This window comes from Stegodyphus dumicola, chromosome 1 (assembly GCF_044657685.1).
Source record: "Stegodyphus dumicola isolate Sdum_Otavi_A_Nest chromosome 1, ASM4465768v1".
NCBI lineage: Eukaryota > Metazoa > Arthropoda > Arachnida > Araneae > Eresidae > Stegodyphus > Stegodyphus dumicola.
The window spans coordinates 278,175,455-278,199,232 of record NC_140768.1 but is presented as its reverse complement, the minus strand read 5'-3'; the positions used below and the strand labels follow the sequence as shown (position 1 = coordinate 278,199,232).

The 23,778-nt window shown below is 30.2% G+C and overlaps 1 protein-coding gene across 6 annotated transcripts in view; it reads left to right on the top strand.

Annotated features, from left to right (window-relative positions):
• Nucleotides 1-20,539, top strand: part of LOC118198236 (uncharacterized) — an 82,510-nt gene extending 61,971 nt beyond the window's left edge. For 3 of the 6 annotated variants that reach the window (XM_035369901.2, XM_035369870.2, XM_035369864.2), the window contains exons 15-17: nt 2,239-2,359; nt 7,883-7,979; nt 12,947-20,539. In XM_035369901.2, the coding sequence (XP_035225792.1) occupies nt 2,239-2,359; nt 7,883-7,979; nt 12,947-13,047 (319 nt within the window). In that variant the 3' untranslated portion in view covers nt 13,048-20,539. Of the gene's footprint in view, nt 1-2,238; nt 2,360-7,882; nt 7,980-11,702 lie in introns of those variants that run through there. The other 3 variants (XM_035369879.2, XM_035369887.2, XR_004759731.2) reach the window with 3 other exon arrangements.
• The last annotated feature ends 3,239 nt before the right edge of the window (nt 20,540-23,778 follow it).

Genomic DNA, 23,778 nt, shown 5'->3' with positions numbered 1-23,778 from the left:
CAAGTCTGCATTCAGCAGATATTTACTATAATATCTTGCCCCAGAAGGTTAAGATAATGAGCAGAATGCTTAAGTCATAAGAATTGAAGGCTTGTCTTTTCTTTCTCAACTTTTTCCTTTTTCTTTTCTTCATTTTTCTTTCTCAACAGTTTCATTTTATATTTATTATCTGTTATAGTAACCTCTATTTTATACTTTTTATTTCTTTTCAATTTCTGTTACTGCTGTGTTGTCTATTTGCAGTCTTTTTTTTAAATATAATTACGGAATTAAAGAAAATATATTAAATTCCAGGTAGATTAATACCATTAGCAACAATAGGGGGAGGGATCATAGATGTAACTGCACAAATATTCTGACTTCAGTTTGTTTTTTATTATTATGATTTTCATGATGGATTTAAACTCAGTTTGCTTCTTAATGTTAATGATGTTTGGTCTTAGTAAGAATGATGTTTAGTCTTCTTAATGATGTTTAGTCTTAGTAAATTGATCATTTTGTAAAGCACAGATACTTATTGGCAGGAATGACATATATTACAACTGCCAAAGAATTTCACTACATTACATCAAAGATCAAATACATTAAAAAAGGACTTTTGCCTAGTATAATAAACTCTTTCAAACTGATCCCCTATGTTGAAGCTTTGTGTTTTTTAGGTTCGTTTTCTTCCTTTTGTTTTGGTTTCTTTGCATGTGAAGCTAAATTATCCTGGAAAAAACTATGTACTTTCATAACTTTCTTGTTATTAACATTACACTTGTTTTGGTGTTCTTTCATGCTATAGCATTTAGCTGTAACAATTGCAGTCAATTCACTTTACTATAACCTTTTTTAAAATTTCTTTTTACTCATCAAAACCAAAAATTGGATCTACTGGCCTTTCAATGCCTGAATCCAATATATCATTAAAAGTATCATGAAATTGCATTCAAAATGTCCTTTTGACAAAATGACTCCCTAAATCAGATGTAGGGAACCATTTTACCATGAGAGGCCACATTTAAATTATGCAGTGATCAAGGAGGCGGCATAAGTTGATATATCTATAAATACTTTATATATTTCAATACTTTTGTGAAATTATTATAGTTTTATCACTTTATTGCATCATAAAGAAATAATGCAATAAACCTTTAAGTCATTTATTAAAACAAAAATTTAAAATTTAAAATATATTTGTATTCACATAAGGATAATAACTTATGATAAAATTAATGTTTAATAATTTTTTTAATAAACAACTGCATATATTTAAATACTGTTTCAAATAAAAATAATAAAGTAGAAGTATTTCTCAATAAATTTATTACATTATAAAGAAAAGCAATAATATTAAATTATACAAAACCAGTATAGCAACAGTATGTAAAATAATGTTAAATCCCGATGGAAAACTTAATTTAGTGGGATATTTGCATTTGTTTCTTGCCTGAAAAGTAGTTGAATATTTGGATCAAGCTTCATAATGTGCAGTCTTAATAGATCCTCAAATTAGTAGATTTTAGAGATAAAGGATCATTTGCAATTTGCTTTCTTAAATTAATTTTATTTTTTGTCATGAGAGAAAATGTCGACTTCCAGCAGTAAGTATCTGAAAAGTAAATGGTGTGCATATCCTCATAGGCATGGATATTCAACTGCATTTTTACAGATTTCTATGGGAACCTTTTTAGTGTCAAAAAGAGATTTGAGGATATTATTTCTTCGCAACTGAAATAACTCCATTTATAGTTTATTTAGAGCTTTAGATATATCTACTAAGTATGGTTCAAATGTCAGTTTCATAGCAGAAGTGTACTCGTCAAAATCTGAAAATTTTTCAGTATATACTTCCATTAAAAAATCCAAGAGGCATATTCATTGAATGTTTTATTTTAATAGTTTTGCTCATTCAACATTTTTGCTTACTCTGGGAAGTGTACTGCAGATATATATGAGCAAGAGAATGAAAATGAAGGAAAATTTCTGTTTGTTGATTGTATAAGGGTACATTTTAATGTATTTTTACTAATCAACTCGAACTGATATTTTGTATATATACTTATTTATCTCGTTAATGAATTTGTTTGTTTGAATGCTTTTTTAAAAGTAAATAAAAAAATTTAACAGTCCCACAAGGTTCATGCAAATTTCCATCTAACTATAAAAGTGGTATCAGCCTGTTTTTATGTAATTCTTTTCTTGTTTCATTAAATTAAATTATTAAGGGTAATAAAATTTCTCCCTCTTTTCAAGAAAAAAAGATGATGATGTTCTAGCAAGAGCTCAAAATATTGTATTAAGAGAACAAGCTAGATCAAAGAAACAGCAACAACAGTTTATGGAACCATCTGTTTCTGAAAATCTTTTACATCCTGTAGGTACTTTCCTATAGTCAGTATTTTGTTGATAACTTTGATAATAGATTGCTTATATTTGACTTTTTATTAATCTTTATGTAGAGTATTTTTTTAAGTAAGTAGGGTCCCATAATAAATTTCAATATATTTTTTGTATTTTGTTTTAATTTTTATCTGTATAAAATAATTTTATCAAGGATGCAAAATTGATTGTTAGTTTTATAATTCTCACTTAGCAATTTCTCTTTTATCCAAATTTTATAATGTTCCTATTATATTCTTTTTAAAAGTTTATATAACAAATACATCAGAGTTATTATTTTTGTGGTATAAATCTTTGTATTACAGTGGGTATATAAATGTAATAGCATCAGAATTATTTTTGTAATGCTTATGTAATTTGCAGAGCCAAAATTTTTAAGCATATATATTTTTATGGTACCTTTTCTTTGAAGTAAGGAGCTGCTAATCCAATTTCTTGTTAATAGTGACAAGAATGTTTTATCTGCAGAATTCAAATTTTCTTTCTGCTTTTTGAGCTTATGGAGAAAATAAGCATGAATTTTTTTATCTTACAACTGCTATAAGTATACTACATTGGTTTCCAAAAGTTAAGCAACAAATTGAAAAATCATGATAAATCAGCTAAAAGTGGTATGTTACCAATAAAAAATTTGGGTATGTTACCAATAAAAGCAAGCTTCATCAAGTAGCATTACAAACGAGAGAGGCACTGCCATCACTTTATATAAGTATGATACAGCTTAAAAGTCGGTTGTATAGGAAGAAATTGCTATTCAAAGAATGACAATATATTAAGCAATTTCAAGAAAGCCAAAGTGTAAAAATGAGTTCGAGTTGGCATTTGTCAGTTTAAATGCCTACCATTCTGTGTAAGCTGATTGTGGAACCAATTTCTAACTGCTGGTTCAGCCTCTGAAAGAACTACCAAAGATTAGCCAAGAGCTACCTTTTATAAACAGGTCATATTTACAACTTAGTGTATATCAGCTTTGATCTGTGCTTATTTTTGCTACAAGAATTACAGTATGAGCCATGACAATATGCAGAGGGCTGCATAAAAATGGTCTCTGTGCTAGGCGACATATTTGATGCATTTCGCTTACTTCCCATCACTGGAGAGAGTGTTTGAATTGGGCATGTAGTCATGGAAACTAGACTGATAATCAGCAGAAGTTCATTCTTTTTCTGTTCGCTGATAAGTCATGTGTTGCTTTACATGTGTTTACATATGGAAAGAATTAACACTTAATATCTTTCATCTAACATATGGGGAAGTGATACCCATTCAGGAGGTAGTGGTTTTGTATGCAGAGGAGTATTGTCAGATGGGCTGTGTATGCATTGTCACATGGAATTCTCTCAAAGACACAAAGACCAACATACTGAATTCCATTGTTCATCCATACGCTGCAACAATTTGTGATACCTTCATTTTGTAAGCAGATAATGCCTGCCTTCACACTACTCACCTTGTGCACCAATTGCTTGAAGAGGAAATTATTTTTTCTGGAAATTATTTATTATAGGGCAAATGGAATGGGCAGCATGCTTATCTGACCTTAATCCCACTGAGCATGTGTGGGATGCTCTCAGGAAGCTTGTTGCTAGCCACAAGCTCCATCTAACCTCTATGGGTTTAAAACTCCTTTTCATGATCAGTGGGCATTGCTGCCCATGAAGCTCGTTGACAACATCATAAACAGCATGTGACTTTGCTGTCAAGCCTATATTTCTGTTAGGAGTGATTATTCTCACTACTGAGAAATTTTTTTGACATTTATTATGTGTGCCCGAATTTAAGAGATTTTATGTTCCTGTTCATATCACAACAATGCAAAAATTCTTTATAACATTTTCTTGTGTTTTTAAGTTACAAGTGATATAATAAATATTATCACTAAGTTTCATCCAATTTGCTTACATACTTTTTGAATTACTATCAGTTTTCTCTTTGCTGCTTAATATTTGAAAACCAGTCTATATGATAAAAAATATCTTCTGTAAAGTAGAATTATCATATTCTGAGGTATAAAAGTCAGGGCAATAATATAGTCTTGTAACATAAAAATGAGAACATCTTGTCAAACAAATGCTCCAGATCTTAAATAAAATCTTACAAATTTGTCCAATGAATGAAAATGATAAAATTTCAAACGGTTCATAGGAAGTCAGTTTAATATGCTTTATATTTTGATACCTGTTCCCTAAAAATAACATAATCTAACTATACATATAAAAATCCATGTAAATTACTACAATAAACAAATATTTAAACAAATTTCAATCATTCCTGTTTTCATGAAAGGTAAATTCATTTAAAGGCCATGAATCTGTCATTACTGATGTAATTTACTTTAAAATAACCAGACGTTTTGATGAACATGAATTGAATACCACATAACTGAAATGATCAAAGTTATATTTTTTATAACTCCATATCAAGCTCATTTCTGCCTTTAGACTTCTGCACTTGAATTGCAGAGAATAATTTTTCCATGTTAATATTGTGGGAAAGAATGCCAAAGATCTGTATAATTTTTCAGGAGCTCAGAATAATATTTTAAAGTACCTTTTTGGAAATTCAAAATACTGAGCTTGCTTTCTATGAAATGATACTGTCTTAGTTTTTTTCATTTTTGCTTGTAGCTATAAAATTAAAATTGCAGGATTCATTCAGCTGTCATCAATAACTATTCCTTTACCTTTCCTTTCATATTTATGATGGATTCAGCTGTACCTGAGAATATCATCTGTTTAAAACAAAAAAGCCCTAAAATGGCATAATTGATGTATCCAAGGATTGGATTGGCTATTGTGCAGAATTTTGGTAGCATTTGTAAATGCTAATTGTTCCTTCTGTAAATCCTCTGCTCTTCTCCTTTGATGTATTTAATTTCTATCATTTAAAAGCAAAGTATTTAAAAAATCACAAGTTTAATTTTCAGGTATTCACATTGATATTTGATTTTGAAAATTTCTTCTAGACGATAATTCAGTTTTTGAAAATGAGACATATGGTAACCCCAACATAAAGTAAATTTAATTAAAAAATGCCAAACCTTTTATTTTTAATCTGCCAAGCAGTGAATGGCTGAAACCATAGAATATTGGTAATTTGTCTGGGAATATATACTGGGTGACTGAACAGACTGCCGGCTTGTAGTTTTCATGTATAACATGATTTTGAAGCAGTTTTCCATAAAAAAAATTCTCCTTGAAATCATTTCTTCTTGATCAAGTAGCCCATACATGCCTTGCCTTAACTAGAATACATGGATTGTCACAACCATAGCCCTTTTTAAAATTGGTGCTTATTTTATTGTCTGAAAGTTGGCTTTATTATCCAAAAGTTAGTCAAAATGATGTTTTCATATCATTTCAGTAGTGATGTTTATTTATTAATTTTAATTGATATCTGTGCTTTTATTATGGGGTGTTAGATTATTTCATTTATTCAATCTTAAAGGTCAAAATTCTGTATCTACTGTAAACTTAATGTAATGAATAGAAAAAAAAAATGCCATCTGGCCTGTTTCATATTTGGCATTAATAACCACTAAAGCTATCCAAATGGTATAGTAGTTAGGGAAGGCTCACATCATTGGATTCAACTTAGTATCTAAATTGGTATGAATATTTGTAATTATAGTGTTTTTGTAGATCGAGGACACTTATGATCTGTTGTGGAAAACCTCTTTTAAGAGGCTGGTGGTAGAAGAAGAGAATAATAGACCTTCTGATTCCATTCCTTAGTTCTCTGTTATCAAAACTGAGATCGAGTTTAAACATGTCGATGGTCCATGTGTTGTGTAATTAAATTATATCATTTCATCCTGTTATATGAAATTAAAATCACTTTCTTCAACTCCTGTCTCATGAGGCACAATTGTATGAACTTTGTTTCATGCATGAGTATTTTTTATTATGGTAATACGGTAGGACACCTTCACAGGATAAGGAGCAGTGCAAAACTGACTGGAATGTAGTCATGGAAACTCATTATTAAAATACATAGCATGTTTTTTAAGTAAGGGCCGTTTTGTTGTATACACTAATAGGTAGTGCGCATGCAGCAACGAGTGCTTGTGTTATGTCTCGGCATTCTTTGGAAACAACTGTGCTCAGTCATAGCTGTGTAGGTAACCTGTACGATCTTTAAAATGTTCAAGCTTATCGAATCGCCCACCCTGTGCAAGGTACGGTCAGTGATACGTTTTTTGACAGCGAGAAACCTGTCTGCTGCTGTAGAATCTGAAAATAAATTTGATTTTTGAAAATTTTCTTTCTTTTGGTTTCTATTTTCAAATGGCCCTTACTTTAAAAACACCCTCATGGCTAGTACAAGATCTAAGAGATGGAATATAAATCATGGGAAATAATGCCATGCAATTATGACTTCTGCGCTTAAATTTAAAGACAATTTTTTCTTTACATCTATTATTAATAAAGTAATAATTAGCTAAACCCAGACTTATCTATTAGACTAATAGCTAATGAAACACTATTATTATTACTACTATTATTAATACCACTGCATCTTTCATGGTTCATTTTTTTTTTTGATTGGTTAAGAGTTTGCTTGACTGCTTCACTTTCAGAGTTCATACTTTGTTATAAAGTAAAGTTTGAGACATTAGTGAGTTCAGAAAAATATTAGGGTTGCCTAATGAGCACTGCCATAGATGAAGCATTTTTAACTACACATATCAATGTACTGTAATCTTTAACTTTTCCAGTCTACCAGTTTGCATTTCAGATACTGTTACTTCAGCATTTCTATTTCACAGTTACAACATTTAATACTGATAATGCAGTGAAAGCAAGAGAACAATTCTCCAAACTGTAACAAAAGTATAATATACAACATCTTGTTGTGGTAAAGCGTGCACACATACAAAATAAATAAATAAAATAAACATGACATGTATAAATAACTGCATAAAAATACCTGTAATTTATTAGTTTAAGACTGCAGTATTAGCTAAAAAAAAATCTGTTGTTATGCCTCTTCATATAAAAGTGTATTGCGGTAAAGGACAGCTGATTGGAAATGCAAAAATCGCTTTTATTAAATACGTGTGCACTTATTTAATTTGAGTAACTAAACTACAAATAAATTTTGTTTTAATAAAGTAATAATTAGGAAAGAGCACTAAGAAGTGGAAATCCAAAATTTGGAATCATCAAGATTGGTTTTAAAAACAGCCACTTTCATTTCTATTTTGATAGTGGCCAATTTTAATGTGAATGAAATACATACATCTACCAGACGAGTTTTCTTAAATTTTATTAATTTAAACAACTATTTATTCTGATTACTATTTATTATTATTTTTCTTATAATTAAAAAAAAAACTTTCATTTGAAATAATGTTATTGAAATTTTTATTTGTTAATTGAAAATTTTATACCACAATAGTTCTGTATTTATGCTGAAGATGTTATAGTTCAAAAAAAGTTTGAATTAATAATAGTCTTACAGTGAATATGCATTAAATATTTGTCACATATTTTAGGAAAGACATATTATGGCAACTGACAATTTTTCTCAATCAGTGCAATTCAATGTATCAAGATCTTTTGGTGGCTTACCCTCATCTTTTTTAAATTTTGGTAAGAGAAAAATCAACATTTTCTGAATGTATTGATTTAATGTACAGGGTGATTATAATTAAAGTTCCACTTTGAAATAGTCATAAAAAAACCAAATGTTATCAAACTGGTAACATTGGACCAAATGGGTATCAAACTTGGTAATCGTGTAAAGGGGATGACAGAATTTATTTTCTGCAAAAGAAAAGGGAGTTCAAAAACTCACCCCCAGGGGGATAATGGCACTGTATGCTATATTGTTAAACAAAATAAGGGTCGGAATCTAAGTTAACTTTTTGTTACACGTATTTAACTCTTAAGAAAATTGACCTAAACAAAATTACCAATTAAAAGCGATAAAAGTCAAGTGTGCCATAACTGAACCATTTTTCTTTTAAGAGCTATCAATAGCTGGACATGTTACATACACTGTGACTGCAGCTCGCTTAGCATCAATGTTAAGGCGTTTCGTGATGCCTGAACTACAGCAATGTGGCATTTTAGACACCGTGATTTTTATGCAGGATGGAGCCCCACCACACATTGATACATGTGTCACACAGTTACTTAGAAAACATTTCATAAATGAGTGGATTATAGGCCGACACTTCCCCACTTCTTGGCCACCCCGGTCACCAGACCCTGTGACTTTTGGCTATAGGGTTACCTCAGAAGCACTGTTTCTCATGGCAATGTAAACAATTTGGTGGAATTGAAAGATACGATACACTGACATGTCCATCCTGATATGCTAAGAGCTGCTCTTGAGATTGCAGTAATACGATTTAACTTGGTTTCAGAAAATGGTGGACACCACATTGAACAGGCTTTGTAACACATTTTAGAAACGATTAAACACATTTTAAACCGATGTCTTCATGTCTTATATCGTTTAACATTATTGCATACAGTACCATTTCCCCCTGGTGGTGAGTTTCTGAACTTTTGTTTTTCATTGGAAAATAAATTCTCATAACCTCCTTTACACGATTATCAAGTTTGATAACATTTGGTCTTGTAGTTTTCCTTTTGTGACCATTTGTGGAGCATTTTTTGTGACCAAAGTGGGGCTTTAATTATAACCACCCTATATATTGAGGTTTTGTTGAAAAACTATATGTACATAATTTATTGTAAATAATGTTAAAATTTTATCTAAAAGATACATTGGTATATGATTTGCTAGAAAGACTACCTCAGCATTTTAGAAAATCTAATAAACTTAACTTTATAGTAAGTAAAATGTTTCCAAATGCTGCTGTGTGTAGCTGATGTTTTTTGAAACATTTGCAGCCGTTCTGGATTTTTATTTCTTGTTCCATTACATGTTTTGACAAGATATTTTACAAATTGATACTTTTATTTTCTGACCATATAAAAAATTAAATGCTGCAACTTATTTTAAGGAACAATAGGCATGGGATCTAGGATCAATTTTTAAGAACATGAGACCTTATAGCTACTTTTATTTAACATACTGCATAGATATTGTTTTTTTCTCCATAAACTTCACAATATATCATTCAAGATAAAATGTGCCAAGTAACAACAAATTGATAGCATACACACACACATTTATGTGTACATATTTTTTTGATAGTAGTATATATAATTTCAGATAGTAAATGTCAAGTAACAACAAATATGAATATACACTGCTGGCCATTAAAATTGCAACACCAGGAAGGAACTCCAAATCACATGAAAGGAAGAAGAAGTTAGCATATGCAAATGATTAGTATTTCAGCACATTTAGATGATGCAGGAGGGAGAAACGACATCTGAAGCACTGCATAAAAGAAAAGTTTAGTAGATTTCTCATTCGGAAAGTGCTTTGTAAGGTTGTAGTTTGCTCAGAATATCGTGCTATGCCTCAAATTAGAAGAGGAAATGCTTATCAGCAAGTTTTGAAATTCAATAGAGGCAGGATCATTACCTATTGAAAGTGTAGATTATTGTTCCGTGATATCGCCAGTCACACTGGTTGACATCCCACCACTGTCATGCGAATATGGAATCAATAGATTGCTGAGGGTCATACTGAATGGTATGCAGGATCTCAAAGCCTTCCCATGAATAATGCCATAGAAAACAAACATATTGTGAGGTCAGCCCTGCAAAACCATATAACCACATTACGCACCGTTAGTCAGGAAATGGGCATGTTTGCAGCATGCCCAGTATCAACTAAGGTGTAAGGTGCGTTGATGTTTGCAGCAGCGTGGACTATCAGCAGGGTGACCATTACTTCGGCTTCCCTTAACAATGCAGCATAGAGAGAGATGGCAACTCTGGTGTATCATTTATAACAAAGCTGGGTACAGGAGTGGCACAATGTTGCCTTTCCAAAAGAGTCCTGGTTTCTGCATGCAGTATTCTGATTGCCTGGGTGTCCGAGGAGACCACACGTCACCTGCTTGTGTTCGATATTGGCATAGGGGCCCTATACCTGGTGTGATGGTTTGGGCAGCCATCGGGTACTCAACATGCACATCTCTAGTTCTGATCGACGGTAATTTGAATGCAGATCAGTACGTTTCTGACATCTTACATCCAGTGGTTGTGCCCTATTTTTGAGGCCCCCAAATGCCATGTTCCAACAAGATAGTGCAAGACCACATGTTTAACGTCGTGTTCTGATGTTCCTCGATACGCAGGGTATTCAATTGCTGCCTTGGCCTGCAGGTTCTACATATTTGTCACCCATTGAAAACATATGGTCATAGGTTGCTGAGAGACTGGCCCGTCACCCCTCTTCAGCTAATATGGTTGATAAAGTGTGGCATAGACTTGAAACAGCATGGAGTGAGTTGCCCATTTCTGTTATCCAAGCCCAATATGACTCCATCCCTAATGGGGTAAGGGCCATTTTAGCTGCCAGCTGCTTCTACTAATTTCACACCTCTATAAACCTCCAAAATGCTTACAAATTTAATCATTTTGCCTTCATGCCATACTGTTTATGTGCAATAAATATCTTTTTTGTATTTGCTTTGCTTCATGGTGTTGCAGTTTTAATGGCCAGCAGTGTATATAATCATTTAACAGAACTACAATTTTGGCTTAACTTAATTTTCCAGTTTGGCATCAGCTTTCTTACTTGAGTAAAAGATGAAACACCTTCTCATTTATTAATTATTGTTCATTGAACAGGAGTTGGTTTGTTCTCCTTGAAAAGTCAACTAATTTCCGATCAGTGATGATAATTACTTGTTATATTAATTTATTAATTATTCAGTGTTTTCTGGTAAAACCATGGTGTTTTAGTTTGAAAATAACGTTGTAGTATGTTGAAAATAATGTTTTAGTAGTTTCAATAACAGCTGATTATCACTATGTGATATTTTAAACATTTGTACAAATATCTCCAAGGAAAATTTCAACATTCTGTTATATTTTTTTTTTTTATAAGAATAAATTTTATTGGATTTCTGCATTCAGTCTATTACGAACCCGTATGCATGCAACATTATATTGTATAATATTCTAGTAGATTGCACCATATTTGTTCCTGATGAGTCCATAGTAAATCTTAATTTTGTGTGTAGATTTTATTAATTCATATATTTTTTGTTGTGTATGCAATTATCATTTTATTTGGGGATGGAGATATTGATGATGAAAGCTAGTGCATAAAGATGTAGTTGGAGTCATAGTTGGTTGGTGCAGTTCTTTATTTTTGACATCAGCAAGATGCATGCCTGTTCTTTGATAATTTCATGTGTACTTTTCATATATTTATAGCTATACATTTGAAGGATGGAAGAGGAATAGTGGACTATATGTTACTAGAAAGATAAGCTGAGATGAATAAGTATACAATATGCATGTTAATGAGGAATAGTTACATTATTATTCTGCTTTATTTCAATCAGGTGGTTTTGGTTTGTAAGTTCTGTCGTTATTATTAAATAAAAATCTTTTGTTATTATGTAAGTACATGTGCCATTAGCAGTATGTAAGGATAATATAAGAGGGAATAATTTTGAAATATTACAGCTCCTTGAGATTTATTGTAAACATGTTACAGTTTTTAAGACACAAAGATAAAACAACCAGTTAAAAAAGAAAAAAGGCTATTACAGATATTAGAAATTAAAATTAGTTATTTATTTTACATATTCTTTATTTCACATGCATGTTTCTATGGGTAATTCCAAAATTCATCATAATTTGAAAGTGTCCAAAAGGTCATGTTAAGCTTTTGCCAATTGGTCAGGTCAATTTTAGCTTTTGCAGTTGATATACGTATTATTTGGTGGTTTAACAAAACTACTTTAGTTTCACTGTTTTTTAGTGCTGTTTACACTTTGTTAAAGCTTCTGATAATCTACAGTAGTATGAAATTGTAACTTAAACTGTTGTGACTTCTGTTGCTATTTTTGCTACAATTAAATAATAATCTATAGCAGTGTGGAATTAAATTCAATTTCTTCACCAAATAATCTGTAATTCTAGTTATTTTCAATTTCTGTGAAAATGTAAAATATAAACAAAGATCATTAAATGCTGAAAGAAATTGTAATGATAAAATATTTTCCTTTAATGCAGAGGTTCTAAATTGAGGGGGGGGGGGGTTCTACATCTCCCTTTGTTTGTTCCTTTCCTATTTTTTAATGTTATACAAAGACTTTTATTATAAATTATGATTCAATAGCAAGCGCTGGTAAAAATATTAAAAGTCATAGTGACTTTCTCAAAGCAGACTTTCATAAAATTCCAAGAATTTGATATATTTTTTAATCTGAGTGTTTTATCTCAATGGGAGTTTGCTGGGAATTAATCATCTTGGATTTTTAATATAATCAAATTTTGAAGACTTTAGGGTTGATTGGAGCATTTTTTATGCGTAAATTTTAGAATAGAAATTAGTTTTCTCATGTAAAAATTAATAATTGTATTGAAAATTAAAATATACTGTGAATTTATTAATTTTTCTTTTTAAGAATTTTTTGTAATATTTGATACAAAAACTTTCTTTTCGTAAGGGGCTTTTTTTACAGAACTGGATCCTGAGACCGATTATAATAGATGGATGGCAAGATTAAATGCTCTTCAGCAGAAAATAAGAAGCCATAAGATGTTTTAATATTTTTTATGAGAACATGACAAAATGAACACTTTGTTTTTGAAAATGAATAAATTAAAATAACACTGAAAATATGGCATAGGACGTGGGAATATAAATAGGCAATAAATATCCAAAATAATATTTATGATTAAATAGAATATTTTTTTTTAAATAAGGGTATAAAATATTACCCATTTTTGCATATCTTTTTGTGAATTCTCGCTTAATTAAGTGTATTTTAGGAAGATTATTTGAATTTTTTTTAAAACTTCTGTTGCTGATATTTTGTGTATAGAATAATGTCTAGTCATTTAGTGGCAAGAAATAAATTATTTATTTTTCTAATTTTGATACAAGAATTTGTTAATTGGGAAAAAAGTTTATAAAAAGTGTATAAATGTATATGTAAATATAAGAATTTTCCTTTGAAAATTGATTTTAAATTTGTGTATTTATTTACAAATTACCTGATAAAATCATAAGTATTGTGCTTCATAAAAATCAAATGATTAATATGTAACATAGATTGGTGTTAAATAAAAATCTTTTGTTATGATTTAATATCCATCCTATGCAATTAACTTTTTGCATGGTATTATTTTTTGTGAAGCTAAATGCAAAATGTTACTTTATAAAAATTAAAATGGATAAAAAATCATTTGCTATTTCAAATTTATCTTCATTTTCTTAAAAGGTAATTCATAGTGTTACCTTTTTTTCATTTTAAATGAAGCTATTTTAAATAATCTAATCATGTAATTATGCATTTTATGTAAAATATAATATTTATTCTTTTTTTTTATTTTCATAAATGAAAATATATGTAACATATTATACATAGCTTTCTAGCATACATAAATATCAAATAATGTTCAAAATTTGCATTTGTAAGTGAATATTTTTATAATCCATACTGACATTTATTATTATTAAGATTTTATTCTTTCAATGTTTCATATGTACACATTAAGTAAAATAGATATTGTTAGGTGATAAGTTTTGTGATGGATTATACTTTTAATATAAAAAGAGTGAAAATATATCTTGTTGCACAGATTGTTCCATTGTGTTATATATTTGCTTTCTTGTTATTGATTTTCTTTTTAATGAAGAGAAGGGGTTGTATGTAAGAGTGCATTAAAATATTTATCTGATTCATCAATCTTTAACCAATTAATTTATTTACAGGTTTTAAAATAATTAAATACTAATGCAGAGATCTATCTGTCTCTCTCTCTATCTATCTATATATATATATACAAAAATCTAAATTATAATCTAAAAATAAAATAATAAAAATGAACAACCAAAATTAAGAAATTAATATTAGAATTAAGTGTAAAATTTAAACATAAACAGAATAAATCAGTTGAACATTTTTAATGGTTTTGAATTAAATTTTATTTTCCTTTATATGTGTGTTTGTGTATGTATTTGAAAAATGCCTTCAAAAAGCTTAATTGCTGCAATGATATGTATAAATTAAAAATATTTCAAAATATTATCAATGAGGAATTTTGGTGGAAAACATGCCTATCTATCATGATAAAAAAATAAAAGAAAATTTTTGATATTTTGAAAATGCATCAATTTGTACAAATAAGTAAGTATATAAGCAGTATTAAAAATACATTCATTTTAATTTAACCAGGCAGTTCTTCAGATGAAATCAGAGCTGAATGAATTAGAATTGAAATATTCTGTTTTTAAAAATATAGTCTTTTTATTGATAACTTAAATATATTTCATAGATTATTCAAAAGTATCAGCTGTTTCATCTTTAATGAATAAATAGTAGGTAATTGTTAGGGCTGATTTTGCTGTAGATATATTTTATAAAATGTTTTAAACATATTATGATGATAGTTTCCCTATGTTTATATGAATTAAACATAATTGCATTTTCTGATATATAGATCAGTAAATGGTGTAATTCTGTGCTTATTTACCTTTATTTTTTTAATATGTTGCCATTTCGATATAGCGAATGGTAACTGTTAATTTAAAGAATTCCTTACAGCATATTAAATTTTGTTAAGCAGTAGGAAGTAAAGACTGCCTCAAATTTAGTTGTAAAATTTAAGAAATCCCCCCATACAGTTTTGTTTACATATTTGAGTTAAGTCAAAATATATTAATTCATATTAAAACTTGTATATTCGTACATGTTGCATGATTTTAGCAATATGTTTGAGAACTAAAGAAAAATACTAAATTAACAGTTGTAAATCTATAATATAAATATAATATATAATCTATAATGTAATCACTTTAATATAAATTTAATATAGCTAAGGAATTTTAATGTAATTTTTAATAATTTAAAAGTGTGGTAAAATCTAATCTTTTAATGAAATTTTCACATTAATATTTATTTGTATTACTTTATTGCTTATAATGAACTAAACATTTTCCTAATATAAAAAGATTTATGCCACTATATGTGATACTATTATGTGTTATCTTTTAGGTTTTCCAAAATAAACTGCAAATATAATTGTAAAATATTTTGGAATTTTAATACTTTAAATTTATTGTTTACTTCTTGGAACATGTATATTAATTGAACAATTTATCAACTATCAATTAAAAAAGCATATTTATAGAAAATAAAAATGTGTATAAAAAGTCTCTGGATTGTGGATGACATGATTTATGGTATTCTGTATTTACAAATTAGTTCTTAATTCTTGCATGTGTTTGATATCATTTTTATTTTAACTTTTCTTTGGGTCTGTGTATTTACTTCGCCATGTACTTTGTGTACTTTTAAACCAAACTTTGGAAGTGAATCAAATTCTGATTTTTCTGCAACCACTCAGTCCTATCCTTCACCATCTTCTAATTAATACATTAATTTACATGGAAGAGAAATCAATAATTAATGTTAGTTAATCTACTTACCGCAAAACTGTCCCTTTCAGTTAATAAAACATTAAAAGTACTTTTTTTGCCTATTTACATATTTCTTCTGTTTTCTACCTAATGACTTGTTCTGTTCTTGTTTAAATTAAAAGGATCAGTACAATGGTTTCTGTAATTTATCATTATAGTATGGAGGTAGTATTATCTTGATATTACATTATTATTAGTTCCATATATGAACCATTGTATTACAGGGTTCGTACGGTCCTTAAGAGTCCTTAAGTTTTTTGGATTCGATTTTTGGTCCTTAAAAGTCCTTAATTTTGGCCAAAACCGGCAGAAGGTCCTTAATTTTAATCCTGTGAAATTTTTGTCTGTTTCTACGACTGCCAATTTGAGTGTGAATTAGCAGTTCGGAGGTATATTTTTGGCGATTCACTAATATATATGGTTATTTGAATGGGTCATGATTTCCTATTTCTAATATAAATGGTGGGATACTCGAGTTTCTGAGCAAGAAGTGAAACAAGTATTTCGAAATTATTTCACTTTTTCTACTGAAGAGCTCTTAAACAACTTTTCGCTTTTGGGGATGTGAATTCTTTTATTGAACGGCTCTAAATTTGGCGACTTATCAACATTTTGGCGATTTTTAAGATCAGTTTCTATAGAAAATTTTAGTTTCCATGATTTGGGAATTTTTCGACGATTTGTTTTTAAACATTCTAACATTGATAAATATCATTAAAATAATGGTAATATATTGAAATTATATTTAAAAAATAACATATTAATTTAAAAATATCTTCTTTTTAATTTTTCACAATAAGAGTTTTCTCATGTAATTTTCTCGGAATTCTCAGAATATGCATAAGTTTTCTCTATAAAATTAATTTCACACTTTTTCCATCTGATTTTTTAAAAAAATATTTCTGGCTGTTTGCTGTTACAAAATTGGTAGGCGTAATTTTTCTTCCGGACATTAGACATTACAACTTGGAAAGTTTAGAAGGATTTGAAAGCAAGATTTATAGACCCATCATTCCAGAATATTTTAGAAAATTGTAACAAAATGAAAAATTTCTCTATGGTATTAACATGTAATGGATGTATTTTGCAGAAAGTTTGCAATGAATTTCTTACTTTTTGGAGAACATCTGGAAGAACAATGAAAACATAATATTTGAATGCTTTACTTCTGATACTAGAATCTTTTTCTTAACATGCTTTTCTTCCCTTTATTTTCTCTACTTTTCACTAGACAAAATTATGAAAAATATTAAAAATGCTTCTAATCTTATGACATGGACAGGCATTATAGAAAGGAATTTTTTATTAATAAAGAAATTGAAAACTGGCAATTTAAAAGATTCATCTAATATGACTTAATGCATCATACACAGGTCTGACGCTAGGCATTTTCCCACCTGGTGCAATCACATGGAATATTAAACTTATCTCTGTAGATCCTAAATTTTGCTGACTAGTGCCTTTCTAAATTCTGCTTCCAGTGCCTGCTCTAAATTCTAAAAGTTTTGCCATTTCTACATTTTGTTGCTCGGTGTGTCACTAAATTCTAAAAATTCTGCCACATTAGCTCTGTAACCGGCCCTTTCCACATATAGTATTTCCTATTTTTCCTGAATGTCCATATTACTAATGAAATAAAATTAGCAGCTTTTTCTATGCATTCTAAATGCATGTAATTGTTTTTGAGTAACAGAAATCTTTAATTAAGTCAAAAAATTCTAAAATGAAAAGGAACGTGTTGAAGAAAGAAATTGAGAACATACAGAGAAAGAAAATTATTCTTCAAATATATATACAGGTATCATTATGTAAATTACCCAGTTGTTTATAATTTCAGCCTTTACTATAATTTCCCATTTCTATTTCCTCCCCAGAATGCAAATCGCTTAAACAGTTTTTAAACTGAGGTTTTTGGCGTGTAAGACAGAATGTGTTTTTAATGTCCACTTGCTCGTTGCATTAGTTCCTGCCAGCTCTGATAATTTGCAACTTTTTGTCTTTGCATTACCACTGCTGACATTTGAATTTGTTATGACGATAGAGTTACTGAGCCAGCTTAAATTAAAATTAAATTGTATAGTCTTTGACCACTAGTCCACATTTTTTTGTTTGAATTTGATTGTTCTTGTTTAATTGCATCACCATAAATTGCATTTGAATTGGTTAGCATAAGAACACACCTTTAAGTTCTTTTTAAATAAGAGGCTTATTTAAACATTTGTCTGACTTTGTAGTTACTTTGAGACATAGCGATAACTTGCTTCATGTCTGTCGGGAGTTTTTGGACTATTTAACTTTTACCAGATCAATTAAACCCTCATAGGTACATTGTGAAGAGGTTGACAACTTAGGAGATAAAGTACGCAGAAACTAGTCAGAACATTGGTTTGTGTATTCAGATTTTTAATTGTTAGGAAAGATGTTTAAAGAGAAGAAAATTTATATAAATTAAGCCAAAATGTCTGGGAAGGCTTCAAATTAAAAAGATGCATAAATATTTTGTTGAGTGTTGTTGCTACAAAACATAAATGTTTTTTAGCTACAAAAGGCATTAAAAGCTACAAAACATAAATGTTTTCAGAGTCGTAGCTAGGGTTTTCAGCGCCCAGGGACAACTGAAGTTTTCGTGCCCCCTACTGCTTGCCAAGGATGGAAAACATTTAATTCTAAAATGTCGTGACATCAGTTTGGCGACCCTTGGATTCTGCGCCTGGGGACAGGTGCCCCCTTTAGCTACGCCCCTGAATGTTTTGTAGCTTTTAATGTATAATTATCCTAATATCGTTTAAGAATCAATGTCATAAATTGCATGTATTTTAAAGTGTGAAATTTTATTAGATTGTGATTTTAGTAGGAACTTTTAACAATATTGTTAAAAAATAAGTAAAATTTAATAGTAATCATGTAAATCCATACTGACTAAGGTTTTCTAACTACCTAATTTAATTTATAACTAACTGCTTACTCTTAAAAATTATCTCTGCATAATGAAGTGAGTTATTGCCTTTCATTATTCCTTAGCGTGGCACAAGGTTTAAACACAAAAATGTAAAAATTCATGTAAAACTTATTCTTAGTATCTAGTGAGACCTAAAATAATACAAAGCAACTTAGTGTCACCTCTGGTGCTTTAGTGGCTTATTGGAAACTTAAAGTATATTAACTTGGTTACAACACCTGGAACTCTACATGGAGCTACGACACTAACCGCAACAGACAGAGCCCAACTAACTTTCAAAACTAGGTAACCGTGCCCACATCAGGCCTCTCTTTTGTTCTGATCAGCAGGTCTCTCTCTACGTAAGGAGCAGTGGTGACAACAGCCAGTCTTTTGTTATAAATTATTCTGATTATGATTTTACTTCTCATTTTAAACTATGACGCTTGACACAAAATCTACCTGCTATTTACTAAACCTCTAGATTGAGCAAGTAATGAGACATAAAAAAAAATCAACATGAAACTAACTATTAGTAAAATGTGAATAAAATGTTACTTATGTTCTTTCAAATATACTGAACTATTGTAAGTCTAAAATATTTAATGCTGTTTGATAAATTTCATAAAGTATATTTTATGCTCAAACTAATTAATAATTATGTTAATTAAGTTATGTTTAATTATAATGCATCCCACTTATGGATCTATATTGTTTTTTGCATGGTATTACAAAAGTGAAGTTCAGGCACAGATAATATTTTAAGTGAATTTATTAATTTGCTTTTTGCTCATAGGTCCTTAATTTTTTCAGTAATGGTCCTTAAAAGTCCTTAATTTCCATGTGCAGAAATGTGTACAAACCCTGTATTATTGTTAGTTTGTTAGTAGCATATAAGCACTGTCATCTGAGATCCAAATTATACACAAACAAATTATTATCAAACCTAAAGATGCTCTTAAAAACATATTTCTTTCACAACCTAGAGATTACTTGTATTACATAATATATAATATGCAGTGGCATATCAGATAAATTAATTTGTGTTTTTGTACTGATTTCTTAAAACTATTAATATGTTGTTAGACACAAAGAGATAACAGATGAATATAATTCTTTTTTGTTTACTGATAAAATGACTGTAATTACTATTGCAACTAGTTAAAATACTTGAGCTGTTCATCAGTTTGTAATTTTTTTTAACATACAGATATGTCATGTTCATTTTCCATATTGAATGTATAAAAATAACACTTAATATTTTTTTAAGTGCATGTGATGATATATGTCTAATTTTTTGCTCTGAATATTTTTACTGGCATAGTTTTTGGAAGGACAGGGCTCTCATACTGTTATGTCATGGAACTCTTATGCATAATTAGTTACATATTTTGATGGGAATAAAAATAATCATTTTTATAATACCATATTATAATTATATAACAAACTGAGTGAGTTTCATGTAGTTTACTTTTTCAGTCAGTTTATACTGAAGCCATTAAAATCATAGAATATTTAATGTTATTCTAGTCATTTTTAATAACTATACTCACTAGAGGCTTTGTATATACATTCTGCTGTTTTTTAAAAGTCATAGTAAATTATTTATTTTTAAATGTTTGTATTTAATTTTAAATACATTTCATCGTTTAATAAAGCAAAAGTTTTAAATCTGAATAGATGTTACATATATATTACTGCAAAAGACAGAAATTAGAGAATGTTGACACATACAAAATATATTGGTGAAAGACCAGATATTTGGTTATAATCTTATCCATTTGGACCATAGTATATATTGACAAGCACAGATATTTGAGAAACAACAACCTTAGAAAGAAGCAACAAAAACATCAAAACCTCTGTTCTTCCACGATTGAGGTCACATAGATCTATTTGTTAGACTTGCACACACTACTATTTTATTTACTGAGTTATTAGTTTTTTTGTCTAATACCCTAATTTATATTGGATACATAGTCACTAGCGAACTGTGATCTTTTTTTGTAAAAATCATGTGTGTTAATTTGCAAGTACTGTATATACCCGCGTATAAGTCGACCCCCCCCACTTCGACATAAAAAATTCGTAGAAAATAAGAAACCCGTGGATAAGTCAACCCCCCACTTCCGAAATCAATCAAGAAAAATGATCGTATATGGTAACCTTCTAGAATTTGTTCCGGAAAAGATTCGTGTACGTAAAATCTATCTGCATTTTCCCTTTTTAAAAGTTAAAAGAAATATTAAAAAATGTTCAGTTATTGCGTGGGCTATTTTTTTAATTAAGACACAATAACACGCCGAATAAATACTGATTCAGAAGTCAAACAACAAAAATCAGCGTTAATTCACAAAATTTTCACAGGACTAGTTTCGATGGTTTTACCGAACCATCATCTTCAGCTGCAAAACCGCAAATGAACAAGATAGGAAATAATGTTTAGATAAGATAAGAAAGCCTGGACAAGAATAAGCAAGTGGCACCATCTGTTGGCGAAACCAGAACTAAAACATAATTTCTCTAAAAGCCAAAGGCAAATTTGGATTGGAATTAGGATCGTTAACTAGAACAGAAAGATTTTTATGAATGTGAAATGCCTCTAGAAAATCCAGTTCTCCAATGGAAGATGTTTTTTGAATAATTTTGGCAGCAGAAAAATTGAAAGTGTGATTTTCGGACCAACAATGTTGAGCAACAGAAGACTTCTGTGTTTCCTTTTTTCTAACACATGCCTCATGTTCTTTGACGCGAAATTTTAAGGCTCTCTTAGTTTGGCCAATGTAAATTAAACCGCACTGGCAAGGAATCCTATAAATACCCCAGGAATTCATATCCGGAATGGGGTCCTTGAGTATAGAAGTTGGAATTTTATTGATGGGAGAGTAAACAACCCGAAAGTTAAATTTCTGCAAAATATGTGCAACTTTATAGCTAATTGATGGAAAGAAGGGAATGACAACAGAATTTTTATAATCTCCTAAAATAAGAGTGGGGCTTTTAGTGTGTTGAGATGAGAATTTTTTAACTGCTTGAAAGTTGAGATGAGAATTTTTTAACTGCCTGTAAACCCTCGATTCCAAAGATTTTGGCTCCTATCGAAAAAGCTTTCAAGTTCAGTAAAGTTTCAGATTCACAGAAAGAAATGATTAGGCATCTTATCGCTCATAATGTGAAATTCAATAATAAACCTTTGAAACCAAATCTAACTGCGAGAGAAAGAGCTACAATGCGCGAGATTCATTCTAACCCGGATATTGTCATTTCAAAGTCCGACAAAGGTGGCCAGATAGTCGTCATGGATAAGAACACTTACATCGATGGTGTCACTAAACTCTTAAACGAAGGACCATATAATCCGATCCCTAAAGATCCTTCACCTTCGGACTTATCCAAAATAAAAACTGCGATCAAATCTTCGCAAATCATTTCAAGCAACTTAAAACATTCGCTTATCCCATCTGTTGCGAATTGTGCCAGATTATATGCTCTTCCCAAAATTCATAAAAGTGGTATTCCTTTCCGCCCTATTGTATCAAATTTAGGTACTGCCTCGTATCCATTAGCTAAATATTTAGTTTCTAGATTTTCCACTCTATTAGACAATAACATTTACACCATAAAAAATTCAATAGAGTTTGTAAAAAAGGTTAAAAACATTTCTCCTCGTAATTTACTCATGGTTTCTTTTGATGTAAAATCATTATTCACCAATGTCCCAGTGGAGGGTGCATTAAGATGTCTAGAAACCAGACTTCGCGAATTTCATTTCTCTTGCATCGAAATTGATGAGCTAATTTCTCTCACTCAACTCTGTTTGAAACAAACACATTTTGTTTTCCAAAATAAATATTACAAGCAAACTGAGGGATTAGCCATGGGTAGCCCCCTCAGTCCCATCCTGGCTGATATCTACATGCATTATTATGAATCAAAATTGTTTGAAACTTTAAACTTCCCGGCATGGTTCCGCTACGTAGACGATACTTTTACCCTGTTTGAAGGTAATAAAGATGATTTAAATAGAGTTCTTTCAACAATGAATTCTGTTGATCCTGCTATTCAGTTCACTTTTGAACTTGAGACTTGCAATTCTCTTTTGTTTCTCGACATTCTGGTCACACGTAACACATCCAACTTCAGTACTACAGTTTACCGTAAACCTTCATCGGTTTGCCTTCCACCACACTTTAAATCATGTCATCCGACTAAACAAAAGTTAGCTTCATTTTATTCCTATGTTTTCCGTGCTCTTCAAGTTTGCTCCTCCAAACTAGCCCTTGATGAAGAACTAAATTATTTAAAAGCAATAGCTATTGACAGGGGCTTTTCACCCAACATTATTAATCAAGCAGTTAAAAAATTCTCATCTCAACACACTAAAAGCCCCACTCTTATTTTAGGAGATTATAAAAATTCTGTTGTCATTCCCTTCTTTCCATCAATTAGCTATAAAGTTGCACATATTTTGCAGAAATTTAACTTTCGGGTTGTTTACTCTCCCATCAATAAAATTCCAACTTCTATACTCAAGGACCCCATTCCGGATATGAATTCCTGGGGTATTTATAGGATTCCTTGCCAGTGCGGTTTAATTTACATTGGCCAAACTAAGAGAGCCTTAAAATTTCGCGTCAAAGAACATGAGGCATGTGTTAGAAAAAAGGAAACACAGAAGTCTTCTGTTGCTCAACATTGTTGGTCTGAAAATCACACTTTCAATTTTTCTGCTGCCAAAATTATTCAAAAAACATCTTCCATTGGAGAACTGGATTTTCTAGAGGCATTTCACATTCATAAAAATCTTTCTGTTTTAGTTAACGATCCTAATTCCAATCCAAATTTGCCTTCGGCTTTTAGAGAAATTATGTTTTAGTTCTGGTTTCGCCAACAGATGGCGCCACTTGCTTATTCTT